Genomic DNA, 14544 nt, shown 5'->3' with positions numbered 1-14544 from the left:
CCTACCCAAATTCATGAAAATTAATAAGTATTTAATTTTATTGTGTTAAAATGTCTATGAAATACCTACAGATTGTGATTCTTATTTAACGCTGCGAAGCTTAAAAAGAAACCCAACATCACGGGCCCATAACCACCAAATCAAGATTAGGCACAGTAAAGCAGTATACTTAAGTAAACGGTTATTAAATTATGAAGCTTATTTAAAGTCCTTCACTACATATTTGGAGAAGTTAAAAAAACCCAAACATTATAATTTCAAAAGTCAATATCTCAAAAGCAGCTGAACCGATTTTGAAACATAGTTAAGAACAACCGCAAGAAAACTTGCTTTCGCGGAAAAAGACCGTATCGAAATCGGTCCATACGTTGAGAACTACGATACTACAGACAGACATAGCGTCGAAACTCATAACTCCCCTCTTTTTCGGTGGGGGTTAAAAATACGATGTACTACGCAATTATGAACGCGTGTGTACAACACCGACTTAACTTGGACTCGTAATTAGTGTGAAAATTAATGGAACCAACATCCCTAATCCAAGTCCCATGATTTAAATATTTTAACCGTAGACCTTAATAATGGTTTATAAAATTTTAGATGTATAAAATGTTATGTAGAGGCATCGTAGAATATAAGTCAATGTGTAGAGGTCACTCGCTCGTGTACAGCAGGGCTACTACGAAACTCGAAACACGAAGTTTGTATCGTACCGTCCCTCTCGCTCTCGTATTAAATAGTAAAAGTGTCAGAGGGACCGCACGACACGAACTTCGAGTTTCGAGTTTCGTAGTAGCTCTGCAGGCCTATTACTGCGAAGTGCAAAATTCGAACTTCGTATCTTGCTCTCCCGCTGACGCTAAATGTTATTATACGAGAGTAGGAGGAACGGTACAGTCAGGGGCATAGATACAAGGTGTTCATTAAATAACTGCAATACCTCAGACACCCCAAAAAAAAATTTTTTTTTCATTTTAAGTTTGTTAATTTCATTTATTATTGAATATCTTCATTATTTTAAAAGATATTCGTGTGTTTTGCTAAGTCAATAAATCTACTTTATTTCTAACTCTACACTCATAATACATAATGTTGTTGTTGTTGTTGTTTTTTTAGAAAAATATGGCGCTGTCCATTGAAGGACAATTTTGCCAGTGTTTTGCCGTTGTACGGTAAAAAATTCTAGAAAACGAATTATGAGACGTAATGGTGGATGAACGATGACAGTGCGAAATCCAATATAAAATAGAAATAGAAATCATTTCTTCGTGACAAAGTAACGTAGCATAACAAAAAGGTATTAAAAATTAAGAAAGTTGTATGTCACGAAATGTTCCCAAATCCGCAAAATTGCAAAATATAATGTATGTTTGTCAGTTGCGTTTTGACGTTTTTAGAAAAAAAACACACATTGAAAGCAAAACGGCCAGTAGGTACCTATTAAATTATCGAAGTAGTATGCAACCTCGCTAAATATGTAATTGGTACCTGTTGCAGTCGTAACTTTTAGACTGGGCACAGTAAAAAAGGGATTTAATAAAAAACATTAAATTTAAAAAATCAAAAAACCCGACTGCCTTAAAAACTAAAAGGAAGAAAATAAGTCTCGTGGTTTAGAACTAAAATCTCTTAGTAATGGGTTGAACATTAAAATTTAATGTTCAACAGTCGGGACCCATTACTAAGAGATTTTAGTTCTAGACCATTAGGCTTATTTTCTTCCTTTTAGTTTTGGCCGTCGGGTTTTTTAATTTTTTAAATTTAATGTTTATTATTTTATACTTTTTTGATATTTCTGTGGAAATAGTAGAATAAAAGTATTATAACCCATATATATTTAGAATATGCTAATTATTAGCTTTCATTTGATCCCCATATTGTTACAATACAAAAGTTTTTTTTTTTATTCCTTTGCCATATATTTTTTCGCAGACGCCATATTGAAATATTATATACCCTATGTCACTCCGACAGTCATGACGAATCCAATGATACCTCATATGTTACAATCCGTCCAGCCGTTTAGGCTGCAGCGAGGACCAAAGAAATGGACATACATACCCACATACATACATACATACATACATACATAGGAGTAAATAGCAGCTGAGCAGCTAAGCCCTTCCCCCGTGATGAAATACCTAACGGTGACCCCATGGGGAGGAAGAAGGCAGAGGAAACGAGGTGGTTTTTTAGTCGGTATAGGGCGCTACCAGCCCGAGTCCGACATACGGGGCGCAAAACACCATAGCCCTATGATACGCAATCGTATTTTTCCCCTCAAGAAAAAAAAAACATACTTACATACATACATACATACATACATACATACATACATACATACATACATACATACATACATACATACATACATACATACATACATACATACATACATACATACATACATACTTACATACATACATACATATACGCTCGAAAAACATAACCCTCCTTCGGGCAGTCGGGTAAAAATATCTGTACACCTTTATGCCACTGACAATAAGGTTGATGTATACATATATTTGGACACTATGTACTGCATCTACGCCGTTAAAAATATAGTCGTGTTCAGATATTTTTGATCAAAATTTTGCTCACAAGTTTAAGAACTCGACGAACTATACTAACTTCGATTTTCAAATTTCTTAGTAGCCCCCCTGAAGTTCGTGTCGTATCGTCCCTCTCGCTTTCGTATAAATAGTATATCAGAGGTACCGCACGACACGAACTTCGAGTTTAGAGTTTCATAGTAGCCCTGCTGGCCCTATCCTATAAAGTGCAAAATTCGAACTTCTTAGAATTAGAACGCCTTAGATAATTAACGACATGAGTGTGCGGCGTGTTTCCTCGCCCCCCGGACGATTTGGCCTTGCTGGACGCTAATATTATTTAATACGAGAGTGAGAGGGACAGTACGATACGAACTTCGATTTAGTGTAGTGATAAAATCTAGTCTAAAAAAATAAAAACGATGGTTTTTCATTTGGCTTAAATAACTTCTGCAACAACTCACGTCAATTGTTGTCTGTGGAATAGCGCAATAAAAAAAATAAACGTCAAACAACCCACTAAGCAAGTTAGTCCTACCGCCGTCAAACATAAATTGCTGTACAGTTTTTATTAATTATTTGAAAGTTAAAAGGTATTTTTGAAATAAAATGGCTTCCGCTATGGATGTTGATGAAGAGGAGGTAGAAATGGCTTCGTGTAGCAGCAGCAAAGGTGATAAAAAAAGATTCGAAGTCAAAAAGGTAATTCGCAGCATCATCATGGTTTTTAGATCTTTGTCATTTCTGTTTCTGGTTATGTTTATTAAATAACATCTTTTTTTTCAATTTCAGTGGAATGCCGTTGCTTTATGGGCTTGGGGTACGTAAGAACCTTAATATAATCAACCAATTGTAACCAATCATTTTAAATGTGTCATTTTTTTGTATATAATAAGCCTTTGTTTGTTTGATTCAGATATTGTCGTGGATAACTGCGCTATCTGCCGTAATCACATAATGGATCTGTGCATAGAATGCCAGGCCAACCAGGCATCTGCCACAAGTGAAGAGTGCACAGTAGCATGGGGAGTCTGCAATGTGAGTATAAAAAATTACAGTTAAAAATATTAATTAGCCATCACACAACTATTTTTTTTTTCAAATTCAAGGGTTATTTGATATTTGTTCAATGTCACCAATTTTAATAGATTTTATTTTCACAGCATGCATTCCACTTCCATTGCATCTCACGTTGGCTGAAGACTCGCCAAGTATGTCCTCTAGACAACAGAGAGTGGGAGTTCCAAAAGTAAGTATATTGTGTAATCAGTTTAATCAGAATTGGCACTCTTCTATATACCTAGTAGTAGTAAAATATCAGAACATGCACTCTATTATTCAGCAGGGCTACTACAAAACTCGAAGTTTGTATCATACTGTCCCTCTTGCTCTCATATTAAATAGTATAAGTGTCAGAGGCACTACACAACACAAACTTCGAGTTTCGTAGTAGCCCTGCCGGTATTACAGTTCATGTTTCGATATTTTTGATCACCTTGGCCACACCAAAATATCTGATGGCGACTGTACTTGTACAAAAGCATGCCAGTAACTAGTAATAAAATGCTACTAGTGCATGTATTGAGATTCTGTCTATAGGTTGCATACATACATAGCTGGCCAAATCAGAACTCATTCAATTTTGTTCCCTCGCAGGGAAGTGATACTGGTATGTCTGCACTAGACACATCAGTACAGGCTATATGGGTCTGGAGGTTTTAAAGGCCTTGGGGCCACAAAGGAGTGGGGGGGGCCCTAAGGTGAAAAAAAAATGTCTATTGTGATACACCTTCCCATGTAGAGGCCAAGGCCACAGGGCTGTAGTCCCAGATGCCCTCCCCTAACTGGTACTGGTAGGCCTGGTGGGCCTGGCTACTGGTACTGGTAGGCCTGGTGGGCCTGGCTACTGGTAGTAATAGGGCTTCACAGAATGCAAGTATGCTGGTTGGCAAGCACCTGGCATGCCATTTACTAGCATGTCTATATATTTATCAGTCTTCACCAGCAATGATAGTAACAGTCCCTTATATATATAAGTACATTTTAAGGTGACAACTGTGATAAATAAAATTGCTGTGTCAACAATATTGTTGAAGGAATACTTTAAATACTTTATTGTAGGCAGGTACCTAATTATAAACTTAAATTATTGCCAAGACTGCTGGTCTGCCTCCAATTTTATCTTAAAGGGAAGAGGGCCTACTACATTAACCCTTTTCCAGGCATAGTGCATATAGAAACCACATAAATAAAAAATAAAAATAAAAAATATATATATGGTCAAGGACTTTAATTCATAAGCCACCATGGAACCTTTTCAAAGACGACTTTCCTTGTTAATTAATGCAATGTCACTATGAAGTTTTCTGTGAAATGCTTCCATAGAGGCTCATGAATTAAAATCTTGAACATGCACAAATATTCAACCTTACTAAATATACAATATGGTACAAAACCATTTGAATTTGTCAAAAATATTGTTTGATTTTTAGAAGCTTTTATTTAGTTTCACCTGTGCCATTGTCTGTCTGTATGTAATCAAATCTTGCAAGTTAAATTCAACCATCTTCCAGTAGTTGGATTGACTTGAAATTTGGTATACTTATGTAAATTGCGTGACAAAACAATAATCTGGTAGTGACATCCTGGTAATCCAGCCGGTATCATCTCCACAAAATGAAATTTGGTATGCAAATGTAGTTTGGGTGACAATATAAGTACAGTCAGCAAAAAAAGCTTTTATTAAAAATGAAATTTTTATCAAAAACTTATTATATTAATCCCTCATAGGTAAACAATATAAAACTATGATTTATTTTGTGGTAGCACTTGTAAATTCGCGGGTTTGGAAAAGGGTTAACTCAGGGGAAAAGGCGGCTACATCTAAATAACGTATTTTTTGTTGCAGGTATGGTCATTAAGACTCCAACCAGCAGCCTTCAGCCAAACAGCAAGCTAAACCTTATCCTGTAATGATGGGCTTAAAATGTCAATAATTCATTAAGGATTTAATAAATTCACTCATACTATAAAAAAATGATTATTAATTCTGGGAGTTTTTGTAAACAATTATTTGAAAATGTAATAAAAATTGAAAAACATAAAATCTATTCCATCTTAACTCACTATACTGTTTATTTTATTAGAGGGGCCTTGTTATTTTCAGTGAGAGGGATAATTCATATTTAAATTAACAACTTTGTAATTTGGCTAAACGTGGCTGCAAGACTAATCTATTATAAGTCATGCTAATGTGTTAGGAGCTGTCTGTGAAATAACTATGAAAACATGGTTATGGTCTAGTGATTTGTATCACAGGAACAAAAAGTTCCATTCTTCATACTGAAAAGAATATAGAGAAAGTTTATTTGAAGTAATTCTATGGATGGACCCTTGCCGTTTAGGCATGTGAAATTAACATTTAACATTGCGAACACCCTTCAATGTCCTCTGGGAAAAAATAAATACACTTAAATACTTTTACTATGAATTTATTGAATGCTTTGTCCTACTATACTTTTGATGTAAGTAGGTATCCCATTTTAAATAACTTTTTCAATACATTTTATTATTCAGCAAGACTTCATGCTATTTACAAATAAGTTGTGTCCTAATTTTATCTAACAATAACATAAGGAAATCAAATGGAATTAATTTATTGAAAAGTATTTTAACTAGTTATTTATCACATTTTATATACAAATGATTGGCAGTGTACCTACCTACAGAACCTTCTTTAAACCTATGCATCTTCCTTAGGTAGGAAAGATTCGAGTGTCCTACACCTACACAATGTTTAAACTAATTACTAATCGCGTACTTATTTTGAGTAGGTAAGTTTCAAATAATATAAAGTAGCATCAAGCTATGATACAAAGTTTATAGTGGTTGTATGGAAGCTTGAGTAAAAGTTAGAAAGATGTGATTGCCTAAATCATTTAGACCACTTTTGGGCTTATGCTACATAAAACCTAAACCTTTAAAAACTATTATCAAGACTATCAACCCTCTAACTTTTACCTTAGGTTCCAAACGTCCTTGTGTATTTCATTTGTCGCTACATATTATACATTATAAGCATAAGTATTACATTTGTTAATTTGTTCCTTAATATCGGTTCACTGAACCACATTAAAGAGAAAAAGTTGATTTACACAAATAGTTCAAGAATACCTAAGTCGTCAGCAGCGAATATCAAAAATCTTAAAAACACGGACCAAGGGCGCAAGAAAATTTATTCTTTCACCAGCTAGAAGTTGGAATAATGGCCTCGTCTGGTTAAGTCTTTGATCAACAATAGTACTAATTGTTGATCAAAGGGTTAAGTCATTACTTTTTGTCTAAAAATTGTTGCTGATCTATGTAGCACGTTTGCCTCATTAACTCATTATTACTTTGGTTGTCATCTGTCCGATCTTCATGCATAGATACAGTATCGATCTAAGTTTTCCACCAGTCTAGCACGGCATGATCGGTCCTACTATCTTGTAAGGTTTTTTTTTTAGCAACTGGTGATTGGCGCGATTGGCACTATTGGCACTTGATGCAGATGCAGTGCATCGTATTCCCGCTGGTCCACACCCTGTTTACACTGTAAACTACTGGGAAAAAGTTTTTCGGGCTCCATAGGTACCTCAAAAAAAGAAAAGGAACCCTTAAATTTACTCTTTGTTCGTCTGTCTGTCAAATTCCTTTGTTAATACGTTTATATTACCGCTATTGTGACTAACAATACCTATCGATGTTTACTTTCTTCCAATGGTCAGATTATCCTGAAGTTTCGTACAGATAGACTTCCGGTCACAATGGAGCAATAGTGATAAGTACTGACAACAAAAATAACTCAGTGGTAGTAGGTATTAAGTTAAAATTAAGCCGGGTCTACAATTCCTTGGGACCTGTCAATAATATTAAGTGTCTTGAGCTAACGCGAGCACAAAACCCAACGTGTGAAAGTATGTTTTCATACAAAGACAAGACCATGAGGAGCTATAGGACAACCAATAGGCTGACAAAATTTTAACATTTGGAAGTTTAGGTCTCACAGCACAAGAAAATGAAAAGGTCCGAGAATCACTGATTCGCAAAAAATACTTTATTTTTCATATATTCAATAATCATGAATGAGATACTTATTTTTTGCTTAGTTTTGAATTTGTACTTGTACGGAAACTTCAGTGCGCGAGTTCAACTCTCAGTTAGCCGGTTTTTTTCAGTTATTCACCAGATGGGAAACCAACCAGATAAGATTAAGAATATGGTCATATTATTATTGAACATCCACATTGACAGCCACATTTTTTTTGCGGGTGGTAGGACCTTGTGCAGGGTCCGCCCGGATTGCTCCCACCATCTTGCTCGCTAATCCTGCCGTGAAACAGCAGTGCTTGCACTGTTGTGTTTCGGCGTGGAGAGTAAGACAGCCGGTGAAATTACTGGCACTTGAGGTATCCCATCTTAGGCCTCTAGGTTGGCAACGCATCTGCAATCCCCCTGGTGTTGCAGGTGTCTATGGGTGGTGGTGATCTCTTATCATCAGGAGACCCACTTGCTCGTTTGCCATCCAGTTGAATAAAAAAAAAACATTGAGCGACAAGCGAGAGAAATAGCATGCACGCGCACGCTACGCTAGCCGTTCTAGTAACAGAGAGCCAACTTTGGGTGCACTGTCTTATAACTTGTGTAATTCGAGTAACTAGAATTCGTTTTTTAAACATGGAGTCTTGGCTAAACAGAGATCAGATTTAGATAATACATGTGGTTACAAATTGCCTAATCGTTAGCGGTAAATCGTCGGGATAAAACAGAAGATAGATACACCTATATAAAGTTTTAATAAATGGCCTATATCCGCTGCCAGATATCTAATAAGCAATCATTTCCAAGTTTGCCGGGATCAGTCAGGCAAAAGTTTCATTTACCTGACTGATCCTGGTTTGTAGTTATAGAATTTTGAGGTAATTATACAATGAAAAATGTTTCACTTATAAACAAATTGGTTTTAGTTCACTTGGGCGCATTAACTAGGTAGATTACGCACTAATACTTAACGACTTGCACGTGGCTCCGAAATACACTTCGCATAACAGGTATCTCATTTTTTTTTGCCGAATGATACTTTTGCATAATCATAACTTTGCATAATTATCAGTTCGAATAATAGTCATTTCTCAGAATATTAAATTACATAACACTCTTATCGCCGAATATACTTCTACAGAATATTAAATACCAGAACATTAGTATCGCCGACTTTTATATTGCATAGCATACTAGTTTGGACTATTGTATTTTCACGAAATTTCAAATAGCGCTGACTTTTAACATGGCGAAATGACATATTTAATTTCACTAACAGCTACCATAAGAATGGGTTAAGGTGGGTGGGTAATAAGGTTGGGTTAAGGTGGGTGGGGCGTGCTGTAACAGCAGCAGGCAAAGCGCCAAAACAGAACAGCAGCTACATAGTAGGTTAAGTTAGGTTAGAACTGCGACCACAAAAGCGAGCGAAGCGAGCGTGCCGCGGCAGCGGCCGGCGAAGCTGCTGAATCTTACTGCTGCCAATAAAGGTTAGGTTAATATAGAACTACAATTAATTTAATTGCAAGGAACGTTTAGTAAAATTTTATTCTGCATTTTATTATCCTTATGCAAAGTAATATTATGAGATAATGTATTTCTGCGTAGCAACTATTCGAACATATAAATATTATTCTCATCGATATTATGTGATGCTAATATTCTGCTTTACAAAATTATGACAAAAAATATATGCGAAAAGTAATTCGGTGATATGATGATTCTGCTCAAGGTTGTTATGAGAAACGAAATTATGAGATTCTATATGAATTCTATTTTATGCAACATATTAGTGAACCATGTGACCCAACTCCGTAGGTACTCAGGGAAGAATTCTATACTCAGCGGCACAAAATTTGGCCCACTCTCCATACAAAATAACCTATTTTTGCATACATTTGAGGGCCAGATTTTTTGCCGCTCAGTATATATATTTACTTAATATTTGATTTAAACAATCGAGGCCAATATTTATGTATCTGACGTTTTTAACGACATTTCTCATACTCTATAATCGACGAGCTTCCGCTAATACATGCAGTAACGTCACTGTTGATATAAGCCGCGCCAATAAAGAATATTTTTTTTTACCTTTTAGGCGCCAATTAAATTGTATTTAAAAAAAATGAATAGTACCCTGTACCCTATCTCATTGTGTCGGGTGTACGCTAAAACGGTTGATTTGTACCTTTGGATGTCATGTGGGAGATAACATGCAAGTGGACGATATTCAAATCTCGTTTCTTTATTGGCGCAGTTTAACAATTTTTCTAAAGTTAAAACGTCAGATTAATACATAACTGGTATAACATTCTAAGGGGCTGTTTCACCGTGAATGTGATGCCGTTTCCGTCTATTCGAACAAAACAAACAGAGACGGCATCACATTTATCCGTCAAATAAATTCAATCAATGGATGGTGAAACAGGGGGTAAATGAAATATAATCAAAACATATATCCCAGCATAATGGGCTATAGTTTCCTAAAAAATTGTAATTAGTCTGTCAGGCTCTATACCTACTACGAAGTGCAAAATTTGAATTTCGTATCTTGCCGTCCCGCTGACGCTATTACGTCCCGCTAATACGGGAGTGAGAGGGACGGTACGATACGAACTTCGATTTTCGTAGTAGAAGAAGTAGTGAAAATATTGGACACGTATTTTCTCTATTGTCAATGAAACATAAAATGTGTGTTACAATGTCGCGAGTTGTGAGGGGAGAGCATCCGATCCGGGGCCTCCACAACAACACAACTTCGGTTTTTTTTTTCAAATTCCGAGGAGTAAACACTAGTAAACAACTTTTCATTGAACTAAATTAAAGCAAAATAAAATCATTAGGTACATAAAACATAGTCAAAGGTACCTAAAAACTGATCGCCTTTGCCAAGATACAATATTAGTTCCTGAACAAGTATACTTAACAGAAAATATTTTTAAAATGTTTGTCTGCCCGTTTGTTCCATGCCAGTCTTAAACACTACTGAACGCATTTCATCAAGTACCTAGCCTGTGGTTTTTTTTTATAATTTCTAATTAGTCTCTCCTCTACCTACAAGTGAAGGCCACACAGACTTAGTCGCGGGCACCAGATAGTTAACAAATTAAAATACTGAATGTTGGAAGAATATTATTATTTATCACTGAATGCCAACTGATTGTATAAGACTTCAAGATAAATATTATGAGTCAAATTAAAAAGATCGCACTGTTAATAACAATACCTTATTAAAACATCAACTTGTTGAATTTCAGGAAGTTATTGAGGAAATCCTTGGTGAATTAGAAATAAGCCGCAACTCCTTAGACGGTATTATATCAACCAAATAAAGTAATAAGAGCACAAAATATACAGTCAACAACAACTTTCCTCATCTGGTAAGTCATTCAAAGAAGTGGCTAAACATTTTTCGTGAGGTATCCTAACCTAAGAAAACATTAAGTTTTTTTTTGTTTAAAACAGTCATTTCAACTTTCAACAGGGAAATCATCATCTAGTAAAACATCACAAACTCATGTCTAAAGATTGTAAAATAATCATGATTCTAATTCAGGAAATTTAAAATATCTTAGCTAATGAAATAACAAGATTTAGTGTTTGTTTTAATAAATATTTCATTGAAATTATTAAATATAAAACTGACTCCTATCACACAATACAATCAGAACTTCACATCACAAAATAAATACTAGATAAAATAATCCTAGTCAGTGTCAATTAAACTAATAATTGTATAATAACGGTGGAAATATTATACCCATAGGCTAGTCGGGGCTGTCAGTCGGCTGATATAGCGGTAGGTAGGTCGATAGTGCGGCTCTCGTTGCCGAATATTAATCTTAAGCGTTTCATGGGAGGCAGGGGACGGACGGGGCTATGTTTGCGGTGGCGCTCCTTGGAGCGGCGACGCTTCTTGAGGCGGCGCGCCGTCTCGGGGTCGACACCCTCGAGCCGCAGCACTTCGTACTCGGGAGCCTCAGCCGTGGCGCCGCACTCCAGCTCCTCCTCCACCACCGGGCTCCGCTTCACACGCAGTGTCAGCTTGAGGCCGCGCCGAGGCGGCGTGCATGGACAAGAGCTACTCTTGTTTGAATTATCCACCAGCCATGGAGGACCTGATTCCGATTCTTTTTTCAATTCTTCCACTCTATTTGTTATTTCTACTTTGTTCTTACTCACTTTACTGTCTGTGGATGCACTGGGGTTAACATTTTCTCTAAAGTCATAAATCTCACTTTTCAAACATGTAGTAGTAGTTTCACAGGGAACATCAATGTTTTGTTCTTTCTCCTTTGCCTCAGGTATTTTTTCTGAAAGGTCTGTCTTGACCTCTGTCTGTATTATAGGGTCAGCTATCTGCGGGAGAGATTCTGGCATATCACATTTAATTTCAGTGTCATCTAAATCAGTTTTCGCATTGTCAATGTGGGAATCTACTCTTACATCAGTCTCTTTCTGGATTTCTAATGAGCTCACAGTTTTCACTTCAGCCTCATTTACTTCTAATGTACCAGACAGATTGTGTTCTTCTTTTGGGGTGTTAAGGTTTCTTCCTGATTTAGACTCTGAATTTCCTTTAGGAGCATTTTTCGGTTTTGTGTATACAGGCTGTGAACAATTATCAATAAGTCTTTTGTGACTTCGCAATACAATGCCGGTGTGCGAGTCTCGACTACTGCGCGAGCTGGTGGCGCTGCAGCAGCGCGAGTGCGGCGCGGCCCCGGCAGCCGCAGGCCGCCCGCTGTCCGTACGCCGTCGCAACCGCTCACCTCTACTCGACGCCGACGATTCCCTACTCCCCTGCGCTTCTTTATCTATAGATCCGTCTACTACATCTGCAATGCACCCCTGAGCTATCAACAACTCCGCGTCATATTTCGTTAATCCTTTCTGTTTCATTTCTTTCATACTAAGTGGTGAAACAATGTTTGAATCTTGTCTCCGAGATATTCGTGATTTTTCAGAACCTTTCCCATTAACAGTCTTTTGTCCTTGTTTAGCTTTTGTTCTATTAATCCTATTATCTGTTTCTCTAAATCTGTATCTAGTGGCTTGCTCATCGCTGCCTCCGCTTTTTACAGAGAATGCTCCTTTGCCCCTTCTCTCACAGGTTTCACACTCACAATAACAATTACTGTTTCCAAAAAAGTCTTCACCATAAAAACAGGTTATTTCTTCTCCTACTTCAATATCTCTTAACACACGAACAAAGGCTTTACCTCTATCTGTAGCTTCAAAAGTACAATTAGGTCTACAATCATGATTTATGTATGCAGCAGGGCCAAGCCACAACTGAGCACAATTTTTTCTACAGCTGTACATAACTGAAAAATCATTTTTCCCAGAATGAAGCAATTGCTTTTCCTCTTCTTCAGTCATTTCAGCAATACACCCAACTAAAAAATCTATTCTTTCATGCTTGTTGAATTTTTTGGTTGTTGAAATCTTAGCTCCAACTTGATCTTCTAGAGTGTACCGATAACATGGCTCTATGACAAACCCGGCCTTTTTATCAAACACTCGCAAATAGCGATATATCTGAAAATTTAATAAAATGTCTTAGTATATTACAGATTGCATTCATTTGTGCACAAAGTTAGATAAAATAATCAAGGCTTTGTCTACTTATTTCAGATAATCTATAAGCTAACAATCCCAGATTTATATAAATAGCTATCTGAACTTTCAGATAGTATATACATACAAGAGAATTGTAAATAACAATACCACATCAAACATAGTAAGTAATATTGCATTATAACATGCAAAATTTAGCATCTCATTAGCACTATTTAGCAAATTTTAATAATACTGACATCATGTCTTCTTAATTTTACACTGTCTCTAAAAATGGCTCTAAAAATTATCAGCTGTTTAAATTACTTCTAATATTGTTCTTATAAGAATGTAAAAAAAAGGTAAATACTAACATGTTCTCTGAGCTTGTTTTGTTGATGTTTGTTTTTGCTAAAGTGTCGGGGCATCCACTCGCCGTTGGCTAGTTTTGTGTAGGCTTTGTTGTAATCTTGTGTATGTATGAACTCTTTGATAATATTTTTCAACTCTTCCTTGTTCATTTTAAGAGGTCTGTAGCGAATGTTCATCTTGTGCGTGGTGATGCCGAGGTAGGGATCCACGACGAGCGCCGTGGCCAGGTCGTCGTACTCCGAGAGCTCGCGCGGCGTCATGCCCATGGGCTGCATTTTGTGGACCACTTGCCTCCCTGGATAACCGGCTGATGATCCAACAACCATTCTGAATACCTGCACAACAAAGGACGCGACTTTTAGCTCCCGATCTAAACGATCATGTTAATCTTTTACAAAGGATTTGTCACTGGTAACTAAACAAGAGTGCTGAACTATTCTTCAAACTCCGATCATAGAAGTGTCAGGTGTTTAAATAAACTCACAAACGGTACAAACTCTTAATTTGTAATATAATAAAAGGACAAACATGGCGGCCGAGCACGAATCCCAAATAACGACACGTCAAAAATTTTAGTTATTCACGATTATAATTCTTAATTTGAGTATACCGTCTCCAATTAAAAATAGACGAATAGACAGGCTTTCTTTGACACTCACTTATATCATTGAATAAACACAATAATCATGTTTATTTCCTATCAACTTCCACCAGTACATAAGCACTTCTAGACGCTAACCCGCTAGGTTATTTACATAAATTATACATAACAAAACTTGTAATTTAAAATAATCTAGTTATATTTTCATCTTTGTTATACGTTAACAGAAATTAAAATAAACACATTTATATTGAGGAATCTTTTATGAAAGCTGAAAAACAACCATGATTTCTACGAGCAATATTCTTCGCTCATTCATTCATCTGATTTTCGTATAAAAGCGCATTTGTAAAGATTGCTTGTAGGAACAAGCAATAAAAG

At 36.4% G+C, this 14544-nt stretch overlaps 2 protein-coding genes across 4 annotated transcripts; one reads left to right on the top strand and one right to left on the bottom strand.

Moving 5' to 3' along the window:
• Positions 1-3047: 3047 nt before the first annotated feature.
• On the top strand, positions 3048-6035 carry Roc1a (Regulator of cullins 1a). Its single transcript, XM_074107732.1, has 5 exons — positions 3048-3254; positions 3345-3372; positions 3469-3590; positions 3716-3801; positions 5461-6035. Exons 1-5 carry the CDS (start codon positions 3162-3164, stop codon positions 5471-5473), a joined length of 342 nt encoding a protein of 113 aa, XP_073963833.1. The 5' UTR covers positions 3048-3161; the 3' UTR covers positions 5474-6035.
• A 4399-nt stretch (positions 6036-10434) lies between these two features.
• Hmt4-20 (Histone methyltransferase 4-20) lies at positions 10435-14468 on the bottom strand. 3 transcript variants are annotated; one of them, XM_074107703.1, is made up of 3 exons: positions 14222-14468; positions 13565-13897; positions 10435-13172 (listed from the first exon to the last, which is right to left on the bottom strand). In XM_074107703.1, the coding sequence occupies exons 2-3, from the start codon at positions 13886-13888 to the stop codon at positions 11412-11414; spliced, it is 2085 nt and encodes a 694-aa protein (XP_073963804.1). In that variant the 5' UTR covers positions 13889-13897; positions 14222-14468; the 3' UTR covers positions 10435-11411. The 3 variants fall into 3 exon arrangements, with proteins under 3 accessions (XP_073963804.1, XP_073963820.1, XP_073963813.1); XM_074107719.1 differs by lacking the exon at positions 14222-14468 and adding an exon at positions 14091-14169; XM_074107712.1 differs by lacking the exon at positions 14222-14468 and adding an exon at positions 14047-14140.
• Positions 14469-14544: the final 76 nt, after the last annotated feature.

The sequence above is a fragment of the Choristoneura fumiferana genome, chromosome 2 (genome assembly GCF_025370935.1).
Source record: "Choristoneura fumiferana chromosome 2, NRCan_CFum_1, whole genome shotgun sequence".
Classification (NCBI taxonomy): domain Eukaryota; kingdom Metazoa; phylum Arthropoda; class Insecta; order Lepidoptera; family Tortricidae; genus Choristoneura; species Choristoneura fumiferana.
Note: the sequence above shows the minus strand (reverse complement) of the source record. Positions and strands in the feature narration are given on the sequence as shown.

Bases quoted from the DNA above. Each gene is read 5' to 3' on its own strand.
- Roc1a (XM_074107732.1), top strand. From the start codon at position 3,162: ATGGCTTCCGCTATGGATGTTGATGAAGAGGAGGTAGAAATGGCTTCG. The intron at 3,255-3,344 runs GTAATTCGCAGC...TTTCAATTTCAG, and splicing joins AAAGATTCGAAGTCAAAAAG to TGGAATGCCGTTGCTTTATG. The intron at 3,591-3,715 runs GTGAGTATAAAA...TTATTTTCACAG, and splicing joins TAGCATGGGGAGTCTGCAAT to CATGCATTCCACTTCCATTG.
- Hmt4-20 (XM_074107703.1), bottom strand. From the start codon at position 13,888: ATGGTTGTTGGATCATCAGCCGGTTATCCAGGGAGGCAAGTGGTCCAC. The intron at 13,173-13,564 runs GTTAGTATTTAC...TTAAATTTTCAG, and splicing joins AAAACAAGCTCAGAGAACAT to ATATATCGCTATTTGCGAGT.